The sequence below is a fragment of the Myotis daubentonii genome, chromosome 6 (assembly GCF_963259705.1).
Source record: "Myotis daubentonii chromosome 6, mMyoDau2.1, whole genome shotgun sequence".
NCBI classification, from domain to species: domain Eukaryota; kingdom Metazoa; phylum Chordata; class Mammalia; order Chiroptera; family Vespertilionidae; genus Myotis; species Myotis daubentonii.
Genome location: NC_081845.1, coordinates 36,517,949 through 36,535,632, shown reverse-complemented (window position 1 = coordinate 36,535,632; position 17,684 = coordinate 36,517,949). Strand labels below are relative to the sequence as shown.

General features: G+C 43.6%; 1 protein-coding gene across 8 annotated transcripts in view; it reads right to left on the bottom strand.

Annotated features, from left to right (window-relative positions):
• FYN (FYN proto-oncogene, Src family tyrosine kinase) overlaps window positions 1-17,684 on the bottom strand; it is a 212,583-nt gene that overhangs the window by 22,211 nt on the left and 172,688 nt on the right. For 6 of the 8 annotated variants that reach the window (XM_059700667.1, XM_059700666.1, XM_059700672.1 and 3 more), the window contains 6 exons: window positions 17,495-17,598; window positions 16,424-16,573; window positions 13,458-13,622; window positions 10,236-10,415; window positions 8,912-8,988; window positions 8,662-8,815 (listed from right to left, as the gene is read on the bottom strand). In XM_059700667.1, the coding sequence (XP_059556650.1) occupies window positions 8,662-8,815; window positions 8,912-8,988; window positions 10,236-10,415; window positions 13,458-13,622; window positions 16,424-16,573; window positions 17,495-17,598 (830 nt within the window). Of the gene's footprint in view, window positions 1-8,661; window positions 8,816-8,911; window positions 8,989-10,235; window positions 10,416-12,882; window positions 13,039-13,457; window positions 13,623-16,423; window positions 16,574-17,494; window positions 17,599-17,684 lie in introns of all 8 variants that reach the window. The other 2 variants (XM_059700671.1, XM_059700673.1) reach the window with 2 other exon arrangements.

Genomic DNA, 17,684 nt, shown 5'->3' with positions numbered 1-17,684 from the left:
AGCCGGGACGAGAGGCAGGGCAGCTGTGTGCAGAGCCCCCTAGGCTGCTGCTCACAGTGGTGAGAACTCAGACCCAAGTAGTAAATGGATGGAGCTCAACACAGAAATGATTCCAAGAATCCAGCCATCCTGGAAGGGGCAGTCGGCCTGGGTCAATCTGTCATCATGTGGCAAAGTGTGCCAGGCAGCAAGGACAAGCACTGAGGTTGAGGGAACAGCTGGTAGTCAGATGGAGGGTTTGGTCGGGAGTTAGGAAGACATGGAAGGGAGACAGGCTACACAGACAATAACCACTTTGGGTTGCTTTTTCTAACTGCCCCTCCCCCCTCCCCCTCCCCCTCCCTCTCCCCCTCCCCCCTCCCCCCTCCCAGGGAGCCTGCGGTGCACCCTCCTTTGGCAGGAAGAGACAGAGGCTTCAACATGTGGGCCCGTTTTCCTAGGCACTGCCTGTCCCTGTTTATCCAGACGATGCAAAGGCAGGAGTTCCTTTTGCAGCAAAGCAAGACAAGGAAGCCAAGTGACATTTGTGATGTTTGATGGCGTCGGCAGTTCCTATGTACATACTTGACAATCACAGGGGTGACCATCTGCTTCCTTCTTGCTGATTACTAGGAAATGTGGGACGCAGAGCCCAACGACTTGCTCTTGACCACTCAGAAACAACCCCAAAATTGCTCTGCTCTAGACAGTACAAAGGAGAAGGCATCCACTGGAATACATGGAGGATGGATGGCCCAGGGCAGATAAAGAGGAAAGGTATTCAGACGAGAGGCTCTGCTCAGAGACGGGGCTTACACCAGTCCCATCTGTGTCCCTGGGCAGTCAGGGAGCTGCCCCACTGTGGGAGTGGACAAAATGAGCCCATTCCCTTCCCCACAACAGTGGTAAGCCTAAAAGAGAGCCGGGTAGGCAAGGGTGAGTTGAAATCCCTTTCTTTTCATTTTGAGTCCTTTCTCCCAGGGAAAGGATGGTCTGTACCATCCATCCCCCTCTCCCTGCAGTCTGATCCCTAGCCCTGAGGTTAACCTAGCCCGGCAGCTCCGCTGTGGCTCAGTAGACACACAAAGCGTCGCTCTCTCTCTTGAAATGCGGTGGAAGCCGGGACTGTAAGCGGCAGAATACAAATGAAGGCGCTTTTCTCCCTAGCGACAGAAGTGTACCAAACTCAGACCTGGGAGGATTGATGAGAACCAGGCTCGGTTCAGGCTGCAACCCGTCCGCTCAGCAGGAATGATGGCTCCAACCCGGCCACCAGCAGGCGTTCTGCGGGAACCCCCAGCTCTCACCAGACAGCCCCTGGGGACCCATGTGTGGTCAGTTCAAACAAACGCGCTTCCTGCTCAGTACTTAAAACAATGGCTGCATTGGAAAGGGTTTGCTTGCTGTTAAAGGATGGTTTGCTTCTCTAGCATGGGAAGAATTAGATTAAATTCAATAATTAACCCCCCCCCCCCCACACACACACACATTTGCTGTTCAGGTCACAGCACACTGTGTGGGAAATGCAATGCTGTTGCTGACAGAGAACAAGAAGTGCATGTGCGGCCAGGGGCAGAGGGAGGGCCCCTCGTGGCGAGATCAGCCTTGATCTGCCGTGGGATTACAGGGGCCTCAGAAGAGCTGATTAAGAATTCTGCAGGAGCCCTTGAGCTGGAAAGCTGGCGCTCTGAGTCTGATAATCCCCAGTCGTAGTAACACAAAGGAAGGACAGGAACTAAATTCACAGCTCTGAATTGTGAAATTCAACATATGAAAGAAATAGGGACCTGCTTTTTCCTGACTGTGTTTGTCAACCTAGCTGCCTGCTTGTTTGTGTTAAATGGCTACTGTGCTTTTTGAATCCAAAATCTGATTATATTTAATTAGTACAGGCATCTGGGATATCTGATACACAAAGAGTTATTAAAGTAACAAATCTTTCTAAAATATGTTCTCCATGAAAGAATGTGTTAATTTATGCAGCAACAATTTTTTAACATGAAATAATTAATATGAAAACTGCAACAATTATGAATTCTTTGCAGTCTAATTTATACGTAAAATTTCCTCCAGATAATACTCTTTTCAACGTAAACCCTCAGTACTGAGAGCATCTGAACAGACGCGTTTTTCTTTTTCTATTTCATACACAAATTGAAACTTAGAGCAGGTCTTATACAACGTCCTGAATGCCCATTTCTATGTACATTCTGAAGATCCAGTGATTAACTTGCCTTGACATTTGCTTCCACAACAATGATCTTGTCCCTCACTGAGACCTTAAAATAAACCCCAAACACAGAGCAGCTCTGTGTTCCTGTCTTTGTGACGATTCAAATCAGGAGAGGAAAGGGTTAAGGAGGCAGGTCCTGTAAGTGACAGACCCTGATGGGAGCGAGTCAGGGAAGACCAGGGAGGTGTGTGCACTTGTGTGTGACTGTGTGTATGAGAGAGAGAGGGAGGGAGGGGGGAGAGAGAGAGAGAGCTGTCAAATAATGAAATAATATTTTTTCTCTTAAAAGATTGATTCTTCTGTATTGATTACCAATAGTCATTTTCTTAAAAAACTTTTAAGTAAGAAAATAAAGATCCTTTTCAAGAAAAATATACATAAAACATACAAAAATCAGATTATGAGAGTGGCTTTTATATTTCAGAACCCTCAAAGAACCTTTACCGACAGCCCATTTAATTCTCATGGTAAGTATGTAAGGTAATTGTTTTTAATCTCCATTTTACAGATGCTAAAATGAGGGTCAAATGGTTAAGTAATTTGCCTGGGGACAGCACCCCTGTAAGTGACAGAGCTAGTGCAAACCCTGGCTCCTAACCTGTAACCGCAGGTTCCCGTCTCCCCAGGCTGCCTCACCAGCCCAGAGGGAACAGAGCACTGGGAATAGCACAGTAATGTTAGGCTTGCTCTATGATTTAACAATTCCATCCCTTCGAAAATACCCAATAAATAGGAGGACGTACATCTACCACCACGGTAGCTTAATTCATAATAGCCCCAAACTAGAAATAGCAGTAGAATGAACTGATATATTTGTACAATGGAATACTACTCAGCACTGTAAAGAAAAGAACTATAGTTATGTGCAGTCACATGGATGAATCTCACAGACATGATGATGGGTAAGAAGCTAGACACAAGAGTATAGCCTATGATTCGTTTGTATAGGTTAAAGTAGAGGCAAAGCGAATCTATGGTGACAGCTGAAGACAGTGGCTACCTCTGGGTGGTTACTGGCTGGAAGGGCACGAGGAGGTTTTCTAGGGTGCTGGGGGTGCTCCCTGTCGTCATCTGTGGGGGATTTCAGGGGCATATACAGATGTAAAAATTCACTGAGTTGCACACTTCAAATTTATTCATTTTATGGTTTGTATATTATGATTCCAAAAAAACATGTGTTCACTAAAGCAAGTCATTCTTTTGTTTTTTCTTTTTGTTAATCCTCACCGGAGGACATTATTTACATTGATTATTTTTAAGAGAGGGTGGAAGGGAGGGGAGGAAGGGGGAAAGAGAGAGAAACATGGATGTTAGACAAACACATCGATTGGGTGCTTCCCACACGCACCCGGACAGGGCCGGGAATCGAACCTGCAACCCAGGTACATGCCCTTGACCAGGAATCGCATCCGGGACCCTCCGGTGCATAGGCTGACACTTTAACCACTGACCCACACTGGCCAGGGTGAAAAGAAGTCATTCTTATACATAAGCCAGGTGTACCTGAACTTGTTAGGTTTAAATTGATGTCTGTCAGCACCGAGTTTCCTGAAAGCTTATGAAGAAAAAAACGGAGTCTGTCAAGAATTCTCCTGCTGCTTCCTGTCTGTCGGATGGCTGGAGGGGCTGTGAGTCTTGGAAGTGCAGCTGGGTGACAGCTGCCCATGCTGGTGGTTGCAGGAGACAGGTGCGGTTGCAAGTGTGAGGACCAAAGGGCGGACGGCTGGTCTCTGCGGCGCCCTGGCACGGGCATGGTGGGGGTCAGCTGTGGAATGAGGCTGGGATGAAGGTGCAGTGCTGGAGTGGGGAGGTGGCTGGGATCAGACCCTAGGGAGGGTGTAGGTAGCATGGGGGTGAGAGGCCATGGTCAGCTGAGGCATAGTGATGTGGGAGGGCTGGAAGGTGAGGACCTGTGGCAGTGGGCACCCGGACTGATCTCTCTGGGCTTCAATACCTCAATGGATGTAGTACCACAACCACCTCAAGCTCAATAAATCCCAAACTCACCCTCTTTCTCTGAAAATAAGACCACTCATTTCTGTTACGGGCAACTCCATTCTCATGATTATTTGCATTAGACTATTTGGGAATTATGTTTGATTCCTCTCTCCCTTTCCTGTTTCAGCCTTTCCATTGTGCTACAATCCATTCTTGCATTTGCTTATTATCCAAAAGCTTAGTCCTATATGGAACATAACAAGAGTATTTTTTATCTACCATCTGCTATGCACTGGGCACTATGCTAATACTTTACATTTATTGTTTTACTTAATATTTGCAAAAATTAAAACACAAAGTAGGTAAAATATATTTCCACAAATAAGCAAACTGAGCTGTGGCAAAGTTAACTAGCTTGTCCGAGACCCCAGAGGACAGAGTGGGTTTCACACCTGGTTCTACCCAACTTCAGTGTCCCTCCCCATGCCTGCCCCCTGCCCCTGTGCAGTCTTAGGCTTCGTAATATCAGCAGCTCCTAGCAAAGTCCCTTTTACACACAAGGCCCTCAAATAACGAGTGCTGGCATTACTCAGGGGCCCTGAGTGGTCAGAGTTTAGCACAGAGTTTATGACTAAAGAGATCTACAGATGTATCTGCTGCAGCTGAGGAAATGTACAGGTAACAGAACGAGCAGCACCACGTAGTGTCTAAGTTGCCTCTAGAATGCTGTTGGCAGAGCATCATCCTCACAGATTCTGGCCTAGTCTTGACCTTCCTCTTCATATGGGGCTTCCGGGCAGTCTAGTGGGGTGGGGGTGGTGGGAGGGAAGGAACGCAGGAAGGGCTATTTAACACAGGTCCATGTTCCAGTGTTGCTTGTGCCCTGGGAAATGCCATCACATCCATCCAGGGGGAGGACAGGCATTTCGTTGTGCCCTTCAATGGGAAGGTCACAACTGTGCTGAAAAACAATTGTCACTCACAGCCCTAAATACCTGTGTTCAACACATGCTTCGAACACTGCCCACAGTCCCATAATCAAGATGCTGCCTGGCTGTGGCCTGTGGGATCATAAAACCCAACTTGCAAACATTACCAGGCACATGGGCCAGCTGTGTGGAGGAGCTGCTGCCGCCCAGCAAACACTTCAGCACGCAGCATGCATGCCATCTGCAGAGCACACCACAGATGCACACCAGGCCCTCTGCCTTGCACAGAGGCCAGGGCAGGCAGACCCTTGGGAGGAGGAACTCTATAAACAGCTGAGTTGTCCCAGAGCCGGAAAAGGAAGGTCTTTCCAACACACACACACACACACACACACACACACCACACACACACACACACACACACACACACCACCAAACTTTTCCATTAAATAAAGAGATAAAGGGACTTAAGATTAATCTCAATTTTTAATTTTCTGTTCTTTTAATCAGTCTGGATCAGAGGGAGTCAATATAGCTTAAGAGGGCAGAGGCAGTAGGGCCAGCCATACATAGATTCAAATCCCGCCTCTGCCCTTTTACTAGCTGTGGGACTTCATATGAGTTACTTAACCCCTCTGAGCCTGTTTCTATTGCTTCCTCCCCACTGCTCACATTCTCCCGCTCAGGCCTGGCTCTTGTAAGTATATTCCACAAATGCCCCTGCTCCTTCCACTCCCTCTGCTGTAGGGCAGCATTTCTTTTATTCTCCTTGAAAAGCCTGGGGCCTCATAGACTTTGTGGTCCCCCCACCCCAGTTTAGTTTTCCAGTTCATTTACGTCTTATCTCTCTCCAGTCTTTGGCATGGATCTAAAGATATTTGTGAAAGGGAAGACCCAGTGATTCCACTTCTGGGAATTTATTTGATGGAACCTGAAACACTAATTAGAAAGAATATATTCACTCCAATGTTCATTGCAGCATTATTTACAATAGCCACAATTTGGAGGCAGCCCAGTGTCCATCAGTAGACAAGTGGATAAAAAAAGTTGTGGCACATTTACATATTGGAATTTTACTCTGCTGTAAAAAGGAAGAAACTTTTATCCTTTACAACAGCATGGATAGATCTGGAGAACATTATGCTAAGCAAAATAAGCCAGAGAAAAACAAGTACTATATGATTTCACTCATATGTGGAATTTAATGAACAAAAATTTAATGAACAAACTGAACTACCAAGCAAAATAGAGACAGACTCATAGATAAAGAGCAGGCAGAAAGCTCTGGTGGCAGGGGTGAGGGTGGGGGATGAAGAAATTGAGAAAAACAAAAGAGAGATAACTCATGGACATGGACAACAGTGTGGTGATTGCTGGGGTGGAGGGGGATGGGTGGAGGTGGGAGAGGACACAGAGGGGATATATGGTGATGGAAAAAAAAGAATTTTAAGAAGAGTGAATACTCTTTGTGGAGACTAAGTGAAGAAAACGTAGTACACAAAGGGTTTGAGGCCAATCCTTTGAAAGGTCATGGTGGAAGTGATGGGCCACAGAAAGCAACCAGGACAGTTCACCGAAGAAGACAGGACTTGAAGGCCAGGGCTGGGTTGGCTGCTGGGCTTGTTCCACAGCAGCTGCGTGTGTGACAGTAACCAGTGAGGGCTCCTCACAGGCCTTCCCCACGGGTGCTCATCACCCAGGGCCACTGCCAGAGGGGTCTCATTCCAGGTGCTAAATAGCCAGGCGCTGTCCGCAGCACTCCTGCCAGCATCCTCGGGTGTCTGGCCCTGTAACCCTCTCATTTATGGATGGTTCGGGACCACAAATTCTATAAAGTCCAAAGTCCAGGAGAAGGGGAGAAACAAGTCCTGAACCAATCCCTCCAGCAACATGAAGGATGCTTACAGGACCAAACAACAAGACTGACTCTCTCTCACCACTTCCTAAATCAGATATTCATGCCTCACAACCTTCGCTTGCTCTGCTCTGTTCTCCTCTCCTTCCAGGTCTGTGAGCTGAGATCTGACAGGTTTGCCTCTGGGTAAAGGCTTTCATTTAGGGCCAGGTTTCAGACCCAGTGGTACTTCAGACCCTCTCAGCTCACCTTGACTCAAAATCACGTCCACATTTTCTGAGGACTGCCAGTGCCAACCAAAGCTGTCCGTGTGCCTTTGATTAGAGATACGCATGCCATCTGGCCCCGCACTGGTGTGTGTGTAATGTGTGGGCATGCTTGCTGTGTGGGCATTTGGCTCCAGGACAAGAACTGCCACATGTTGGGGAAATTCAAATAGCCAAGCTGTCTGACCGACACATAATTTTGCATTTGGACAGTGTCTGTACGAGCCAGGATTTGAGTTTAACATTTTTCCTCATCATTGGAGACTGCCGAGAATGATAAAAGCAGGGAAGAATTGGCAAGAAATGAAAGAATTGAAAAATAAAGAAGAATAAGAATTCTGGAGGTGGCCTTTATGAAATCCAGCAGAAAGCACCACCCTGTAATATATTCCAGTCACCACTCAGCCTTGCTCAGAATAACCAGCTTTGGTTAAAACAACAACAATGAAGGTTACCTCTTCCTTCAGACACAGGCATTATATTCCACACGAGGAGCCTACAGTTAATTGCCAACAGCCCTTTTAACTCTGCATGTTTACCTGTTGACCGCTACGTGAAGATGTCTGAGGACAGAAAATAACCGTGGGCATTTCCTTCCTGGTGCTCTAAAAGCACCTGACAAGCTGCCCACCAGAGTGGCTGCTGGTTGGGATGTATTTTTTCTAGAGGCCAATTCTACAAATCTTTGGAGGGGGTGGGTAGGAGGAGGTAATTAAGGGAAGTTATTGTCAAGTGACTACACGTTATCTTCTATTTTCCCTCTAAATCCCCTTTTTACTGTTCTTGCTCTGGACCCATCTGAACTCATCAATGGGCGCCTTTGACCCCTAGCTTCTTGTTGGGTCTGGCAGGAGGTCTGGAGGAGGCTGAAGAGTGAGCCTGGGTACGAATGCTCCAGACCCACCCTGCTGCCTCTCCCTAAGGTGGCTTTACAGCACAGCTGCGTTCGTAGTTCTGGTGCCCGCTGCCCCCACACTCCTTTGCCTTCAGGCCTCAAGTCCACTGCTAATACAAGCCTTGGAATATACCGTGGAAGGCACCATGCTCTGCTGGTTTTCTGAAACCCTGCCCATGTCTTTATAAATAACTCCTTTATTACATTATCCAACGAGCATGCCTTCTGCTTTTTGCGGAGACTCTGGTGGAATGATGAGCTGTTACCTGACTGATCCATTGGCCTTCCACAACCCTCTTTCAGAAGCAAAGCACTGTGAGGGTGCCACAAACCGGAGGACCACACCAGTGAACACTCACTCATCAAAAAGGAACATCTCATCCATCTACTGAAACCCACTACAGCCTCCCACCAGCTGAGCTGTCAAATTCCTGCCAGATAAAAAAGAAAAAAAACCTATCTGAAGAATGACATTTCAAATATTTTCTGAAGGAAGGAAAGGGAAGGAGGGAGGAAGGGCTGTTTTCAACGATGTGGTCATGAGCCATCATCATCCAAGTGCCTACCTTGTCTGGCTGTGTACTCATTGTCCTCGATCAATCTGGCCAATCCAAAGTCGGCGATCTTGCATATTAGTCCATTCCCCACTAGAATGTTTGCTGATCGCAGATCTCTGTGGATGTAATTCATGCGTTCGATGTAAGCCATTCCTGCAGCAACCTGTGGAAGTTGAGAGAATGGAACACGTTACACCTTGGCTGATATATTTACACATCATAATATCTAAGGCAGGAATCAAGGTACCATGGGGCCTACCTGTGCTGCCATGTCCACCAAATTTGGTAATTTCAGAGCTCTTCCTTCTCCATCTTTTAAGAAGTCAAGTAAACTTCCTATGAAGAAAACATGAAACCATTTCAATTTACTTTGAAAGATAAAAATGTCCAACAAAGGGCTATATTTGGCTTTCTTACTAGAAGTATGGAGGTAACTGAACTGAATAATGCCATCAATGCAAAAGAAAGGTTCAAACGCTCAGGCTCCACCCCAGATCTACTGAATCAGAACTCTGGAGCTTAGGCCCAGAAACCTGTATTTTTAAGAAGCCCTCTAGGTGATTCTGACACAGTCAAGTTTGAGAACGACTGTTCTAGCTTATTTACAGATTTTAAATCAAGAAAAAAAAATACCTGAAAGAAAAGAATATCAAAGGAATATAGGGTAGGGCAAATAGCTCCTCATTAGATCCTGGCCAGCCAGGCCTCAAGGAGCCCTGTATATAGATAGCTGAGCTTCAGTGCTGCTGTGACAGCGCAGCCCGAGTAGCTCAGAACTGACACCAGGGCTGGGGCAGTCACGTGCAGAGGCTGGAGGCTCAACAGGGTCATGGTGATTTTTTTCATGTGTGAATCCCAAAGTTATTTGCCAAATAACCCTGGATACAAAGGACAATCTGCCAGGAAAAAATTCCTAATATATTTTAAGAGAACATGGAAAGGAAAAATTACACTGGTATCCTCTGAAGTACAATGCATTGCCTTTTAAGGACATTTTTTGTTTGGTTCATCTATTATTCCAAAACAAAGTGATCTTTGGCTTTATCCCCCAAAATACTGCTTTGATTAGAAGACAGAGACAGAGCCACACACAGAGAGAATGAGAATAAAATGTGTTCTTTAAAAACATGTCTTTCTTCATCTGATTATAAGAAGAGAGCTGAAAAACAAAATGTTAAAAAAATGGAGACTCAACTTAGCCCAAAGACCAGTGCCTGATATTAATTGCTCAGCCCTGCAAAACGGAAATTTAATACAAGCGATGGCATTCAAAATAATAGCAAACTGTCACAGCCCTCTGTATCACCAACATTAAAAATGGACGCGTTCATTAAGGAGAGGAGCTAGAACTCTGCATGTGCAGCATGCAAAAGGTACCGGTATCACAAGGACCTGGGGGGCAAACTGGAGGTCATGGCCTGTTTAAAATGTTTTCACTAATGAGCACACAATTTGCACTTCCTGATGGGCATGCTTGACTCATGCAGAAACCAGGGAAAGAAGCAAGCAGGCAACTCCGCTCCTCTCTCCGAAACAAGCCCTGTAGGTTACTGTGAGGTGAGCCTGGAGAGGCCTTGCCCAACCTTTATTCATGTACTCGGTGACAATGTAGATGGGCTCCTCGGACACCACGGCGTACAGCTGGACCAGCTTGTCGTGCTTTAGCTTCTTCATGATCTGCGCTTCCTCGAGGAAAGATTCAGGGGACATTGTGCCTGGTTTCAGAGTCTTTATGGCTACTTTTGTGTTTCCATTCCAGGTACCTGCAGACATCCCACAATATTAAGTCAAACAAAAGGTCCTCTTTTGATGGAAAAAAAGTTTTTAAATTAATAGCTATTTATATGAGGTTAGATTTTAAGTTAAAAATTTAATATAGTTTTTGTCAAACAAAGATGATAAAATGTAAGGACTCAGTCAAGGATTTTTCAATAGAAAATATGTATTTACTTCTGGCTATATTATGGTTTATAATTGAACTATTTTCTTATTTTGATATATTTCACATTCCTTTTCTGGTTCAGCCATGTGATTACAAATGTATACCAAAAGCTCTGGACACTTCTTTACAAGAATAAAAGCCCAGGGGTAGAACAAGCCTGGCCATCCAATATCCATCCAATAGGCAGTACAGTGAGCATGGAAGAAATGAGATTAAGTTCTGTTTTATGGGGTATACCATTTTAAGAAGATGGCAACATGCTGAGGATGTCTGGAAATTACCACTAGACTTTCACAAGTAGCAATGCATGAGCTACTTGACTGAGTCCTTGAACAGGTGATCTATAAGTAGAATGCAATTATGCTGTTAAGCAGAGGCAAGCTCACAGACTTCTTGCCCATACTTCAACCAGGTAAGGAAAATTCCTGAGGCTTACTGATGGTCAGCCACAAGAGAGCAATGACTTCTATCAGCTAGACTGGAAAAATTAGACAACAGCTAAGAGGGAACAGAAATATTTAAACTTTACATGTTAAAAGAATCTAGTAGGTCCAGAGGCATGCCTGGTTTATGATCATCGGTTACCTCATCTGCAAAATACTGAAATAGAACTGGATTGTCTTTTGAATTTCTTTCAGCTCCCAAATTTTTAAAAAAGTAGGTTGTATGGGTATTCCATTATTAGTCCTATGACTTTGAATTAAAACTATTTATAAGGGGGGAGATCTTCTACATTAGATTATATTATTTTCTATTTGGAAAATGCTGGATTAAATTAAGATTAAATTTTATATTTAATATAATTGAATTTATAATTAACAAATTCTGTAAATTGAGGCAACTTTTGTTACCTTTTTAAAAACACGGTTCATATACTTTAAAATGCAACCTATAAAATATGAATCATGAAAGAATAAGTGGCTTAAAGGAATATTCATCAAACCTTACAAAATATCTGACCATTAAACATAAATGGGAACTTTGACAACTTGTAAGTGGTCTTTGCTATTTGAGTGTTAGTACCCCAAAATTTTAAATAGAAATCTTTTGTCTAATAACAACCCAGTTACCTACATTGGCATTCCATCCTTATCCTGAACTACCAAAAAATGATGTTTTATGTTCAGTGGGAAGCAAAATCTTAGTAATATGTGTAATGATTTAAAGTTTATAATTAAAATGTTTGTAAATAAATTTTGTATAATGTTCAATTATTCCTGATTGTATTAGTGATTGGATAAAAATTCTTAGGACCCATAATTTTAATTATAAATTGGGCAGATGGAGGAGAAGGTAATATAAACATATTTTACGATACTTGAGCTAAAGTATTGGACATCACAATGTGGACTCTGAAAAACAATAACAGTGATAATTCTTATTAAAATAGCTTACACATATATACATATGTGTCTGACTGAGTATCTACCTGTCTCTCTATTTTTATCTCTCTCTATTTCTACCTCTAACTCTGGATCTATGCAGTACTTCCTCATTGCCAGGCTCTGTTCCAAGAGCTTTAACCATGTTCAATCTTTTAGTGCAGACTACACCTAAATACCTACAGCCACACATAACAACAATTATTTTTCATTGAATCTAAGAAAGGAAGAAGGAGGATTCCATAAATACTAATATTGCCTTACTGGCAATATTTTTTGGGTGGGGCCTAAGCCCATGGATTGTCTAAGCAAAGCTGCAATTGCCTCAGAGGGAGTTATATGGGGAAGGCCCAGTGCAGAAGGCCTTACCAATGAGATGACAACCAGATTAAGAGACCTGCCTGTATCTACTGAGCACCTACTCTATGCAAGGGACTCTTTAATAGACATATTATCCTTTGTAATCCTCCTAGTTCTATGAAGTAGGTATCATTCCAGTTTTACAGATGAGGAAACTGAGGCTCAAAGAGGTTAAACAAGCCCTTTGCCCATGGTTAATCAGCTAGTAAAGATTGAGCAAAAAACCCAGGATCATGGAGCAAAAAAGCCCAGGGTCTCCTCCTACAGTAGCCCAGCTATAGTATCTTACCTTCCCAGGTCTTAGGAAGAAGAAACCCCAGAGTCCTATTGCATTGGTTTCCTGTACTGTGCGTGCCTTAATTAACCACGTGAAGTAGGACAGAAGAGAACAGGAAGGTACTGCCATGTTCTGAAAATCTGGGTGGCCTGTACCAGCTATCCAGGTTAAGTGTCTTGGTCCCAATGGCTGTTAATGTGTTGTGTTCAAAACCGTCCGTTTAATTGGCTTTGAGATGCAGCCAAAACAAAAGGTGCCCTCTGCCTTACCAAGCCACACTTCAGCGAAACACCCCTGACCCAGCTTCTTCTCCAGATACAACGAATCACGTGCAACTTCCCACGCATCTTTAGCCAATCCAGAAGTTTGTGGGGTACAACTCGATGCAATCACAGTTAAGTTAAAACACAACCCATCAGCTTTCTCTACAGGAAAGAGGATTAATAAAGAAAACACAGTCCTTATAATCCATAATCATGCATGCACTAGGAAAGATGGAAGGTGACTTGTCCTTGAGGGCAATACTGAGCTCACTGGACAAACATCTGCAGTTGGAAATGAAGAGCAATGCATATGGTGCAGGTTGGATCATTCCTTGTACCATTTACTGGCTTATGAATTGAAACACATATAATAGTATAATTTGAGCCATTTGCCAATCTTGACCACTTACATATTTTTTTTTCTAGAAGTTCCGGAATTCCAAAATCAAAATCATTATTCCCCACTATTAGTAATTCAAACTTTCCTTCTGCTCATAGTCTTTACTTTCACCTTCCATCTTTGATGTTTGAGACTTCCCAAACGAGGATGCTAGTAATAAAGTAATTGAGGCTTAGCATACCCATCCATACTTCCCCAAACTGCCCATTTCCCAGTCTCTTGATCAACTGCAGGGATTCTCGAGGGATTTCCCAGACATCTTTGGTTTTGACAGACAGATCGGTAAGCCTTGGCATCCCTTTGTGACAGGGAACTACCAGGCGGCAGCAGAGACCTGCAGCTCTCTCTGACGGAGCGGGGACAGCAGCAAGAGAGGGAGAGAAAAGCAGAACACGTGAAACACAACACTTGCAGGTGCACACACTCAGCCAGCGCACAGCATCACTCCGAACAGTACACACTGGCAGAGAGCTACACACATCTTGGAAGATCAGACACCACACACTGAAACATGTCTATTGAAGGTAGAATAGAGGACATCTGAAGTTTGCACTATTCCATATCCCCAGGTATAATATGGTCTATTCATATACACAGATTAGACTGTTTTGGTTTCTATACTCACGAAGTAAGAAAAACATTTCAGCCCAATGTGCTAATGACATGCCTTCTGCAACCCTGCAAACACCTCCATTGATTTCCAAGGGTACGGTGGACTATAGAATGTCAACATGATTGTCCACCCCCCGCCAAAATTAAGGGTTTTGGACTATATTTAAAATGGTAACTTCAGAAAAGGATCCTTCTACACAACATCAGACTTATAGTCTAGTAAGAATGAAGATGATACCTGGCAGGGGCAAAACTGGCCACATTTCTCTAATGATTTCTCTGGCATTTTAACTGACTCCATCCTGCTTCCTTGGTATTTCCTATTAAAAATGTTTATAACAATCTCCAGTGTATAATTTAGGAAACTGGTTTGAAAGCAGAAAGAACAAAAACTAAAATCTATAGAAATATAAGGATGTGAAGAACTCTATTACCCATGAAAAAGAGAAAGGAAAGAAGTAGTTATCACTGTGAAGTGATTTGGAAGTTTTTTCTCTCTCTTCAAAGATTATCTAGCAGCGGTAAGGGGAAATTGCCTAAATGCCAAGTTCACACCAGTCAGGTGAGAAAAGGGAGCCAAAGACAGGAATGAGGGCAGTGGCAGAAGCTACACAGAGCCTGGCTGTGAGGTAGACAGAGCCCCAACCCCCGACTGGAAGTCCCCCATATCCGGGGAAATCAAATGTAGTATTGCTGCCTTTTCTTCAGGAACCAGTGACTTTTTTTATTCCTCTCTTTTTGATAGAATTAGGTTCCAAGATGTTTAGGTAGGAAATTATTTATGTGTCCATATATCAAAGGCACTTTATTGTGTGAGAGAAATGAGGGAAGAGGAAAAGTCTATATAAAAACAAATCTAACTTGAGATGAATTTTTTTGAGATTAAAAAAATGTCTGTTGCTCTTTCCATCCCTTCTCTTCTTCCAGCTTTATGATGTTATTAAGGTGCCTTTTGCGATACAATATTTTCAAATGATTCAAACTCTGGGGATCCTGCTGATGTTTGGCTGCAATGCAATATATTTTGGCATTTGAAAAACCCTTACAACGTGCAGGCATTCTGAGTATATCATTTAAGCTCAGGGAGATATTCTGCTCCATTTCTCTCAAATATTTCATTAGAATTTACATAAATCAAAGTTCCCCAATGCCATAATCAATAAATACACCGTGTTGCTAATTTTTTCACTTGTTCATTAGTGCCTAGGATCAATAGATAGATATTACTTATTGCCATCTTCAAAAGACTGCTTTTTGTTGGTTGTTAAAAAAATCACACACATGCACATATACTTTTTAATGAATGTACACACAGCAATAGTTGAAATCAAGGCATGTACTCTTTTGGGGTACTGGCATTATCCTGAAGAACAATTTAAAATTACATATAGGCCACACAAAAAACTGCTGGGCTTACTGGGACATAGATCTATATCTGCACATGTATATCTATATCCGCCTGTGTGCATGTTTTATATAGTGGAATATACTTGCTTTTCTAGGAAAGAAAGCTATCATTTTAACACTGGCACATAAGGCCACACTCTTTAATAAAATGCACAAATCGCACACCTAAACATCTAAGTATACATTTCTAGGAACAGCAGACTACTGGTGACACCTGGGTGTTAGGATGGCGATTGATCTGCTTAAACGTTTAACACAGCAGCTGTAACTGACCTGTGGGTCACATAAGTCTAAGTCCAGTTAGGGAACAGAAGTATTGGTGGGGAAGGAGAGCATGATAAATGGGCCAGAAAACTCATCTAGTCATGAGAAAATGTACGAGCAGTCATTCCTGCAACAGAGCTGAGTGTAAGGTGATGGTAGAGACACACACCCCCTGTAGGAGGCCCATGTATGTTCCGCCTAGAGATTGCTCCTTCACCCTCTCACAGCCACTGCAGAATTCTTTTCTGCAGGGGAATAGGACAGATAACAACTTCTTAAGTTTAACCTATGGCTTTCCACTTGGGAAACTAAAATGTTATAGAATCTTTTGATGGAACTTATAATTACGGTAGAAAAACATCGGTAGATCCTATTTAGCCACTGTGAGGGGCTAGCAAAGAAAACTACCATTGGCCCTTGAACAACATGGGGGTTAGGGGCTCCGACCACCATGCTGTTGAAAATGCACATATAACTTCTGACTCCCCAAAAGCTCGACTACTAACAGTCTACTGTTGACTGGAAGCCTTACTGAACATATAAACGGTTGACTAGTGCTTATTTTGTTACGTGATTTATGTATTGTAATCTTATAATAAAGTCAGCTAGAGAAAAGAAAATGTTATTAAGAAAATCACAAGGAAGAGAAAATGCATTTACAGTACTGTATGTATTTATGAAAAAATTCCCATAGAAGTGGACCTGTGCAGTTCAAACCTTGTTGATCAAGGGTCAACTGTATTTGACTAGCGACTGCATGTATTTGTTGTACCTGTTCCCCCTTCCCTGCCCCTCTCCTGCTCTGTGCCCCCCCCAGTCCCTCCAGTATCCAAATGTTCAGTCGCTGGTTAGAATTAAGGTTACCTGAGTAATGCTGTACAAGCTGTTGAAGTGTTTCAAACTGGGCCCGGGTGGTAATGTAGTATCCACCATTGTCAAGTTTGCGAATTTTATAATGTTTGACATGGTCTCCTTTCATATCATCCCAATCACGGATGGAAAGTGAATAGGCACCTGGTAAATATGCAAAGTATTAGCAGCTCCAATCACTGTGAGTATCATTTGTTATTTAGGTCTCATTTACTTGACTCTTCTGATTAATCATTATCAAGCGGAGACTGCCCCCGCAACACACACACACTTCCGCTCTGTAACATAGGAAGAAAACACCTCTTTTCTGAAAATGTCAGAAGATATTAGCAATAAAATGATTTACCCTTGAGAATGAAGGCTATTTGGATTTTTCCCTACACTCCTTCCTCCCCCATCCCGTCCCCTGCCCTGGCAAGATGGACAGGAGCACAGACATTCCAGGCTGCGCGTGCTCTTTTGCCCCTGGAGCACCATGGAGGAGGGGATGGTGGGTAGCAAGGAAGCGCAGGGACTGCTTCTCTAGGGGTGAGCGTCCCATTGCTGCTTCACAGTACTTTCCCAGGAGCAGACAGCCTGTGTCTGGCGATGAAGCTAGAGGCCTCTGCTCTTTTCCTTGGCAGGGCTCCTCTTGTGGGCTCTAATGAGACGTTAAATAATGAAAACGCCAATAGTTGGAGGAAGAGCAATCTTCAGTTATGAAAAAGCCACAGAGGAAATGGAAAAACAACCTGCATGCTTGGCGCCTGAGGAACTAAGTTTCAGAAATTCATAATTCTAAAGGATCTGTGAAAATTCTGTGATCTTGTGCGCCCGGAGGAGGGAAGCTGCCCAGCCCCTGTTACAAGAGGAAGGTGTTGGTTCTGAGCCTCTGTAGTCTTTGTGGAGCTCTCTGTCTGTAGCTCCAGAGCCTGGAGGAAAAGCTGAAAATAGGACTCCCTCCCTCAGAAGGCAGGGAGGGTCTGTGCCATTTACAGACCCATCCCTTAGAGATAAGCCTTTCATCCCCTCTGACTGATCCACAGATCTGAATGACAAGTGAACTTCTTGGGCTTATTATCTTACCTTTGGTGGTTTCACTCTCGCGAATAAGAAAGGTACCTCGTGGGTTTCCAAAGGACAAAAGCTGTCGCTCTGCATCTTTTCGGCCAAGTTTTCCAAAGTACCACCTATAAATGAGATCAAGAAAAGGGAACATTTGATAAGAATCACTTTAAAAAATGGAATCACGCAAGCTCTCTTGCCCCCCGATCCT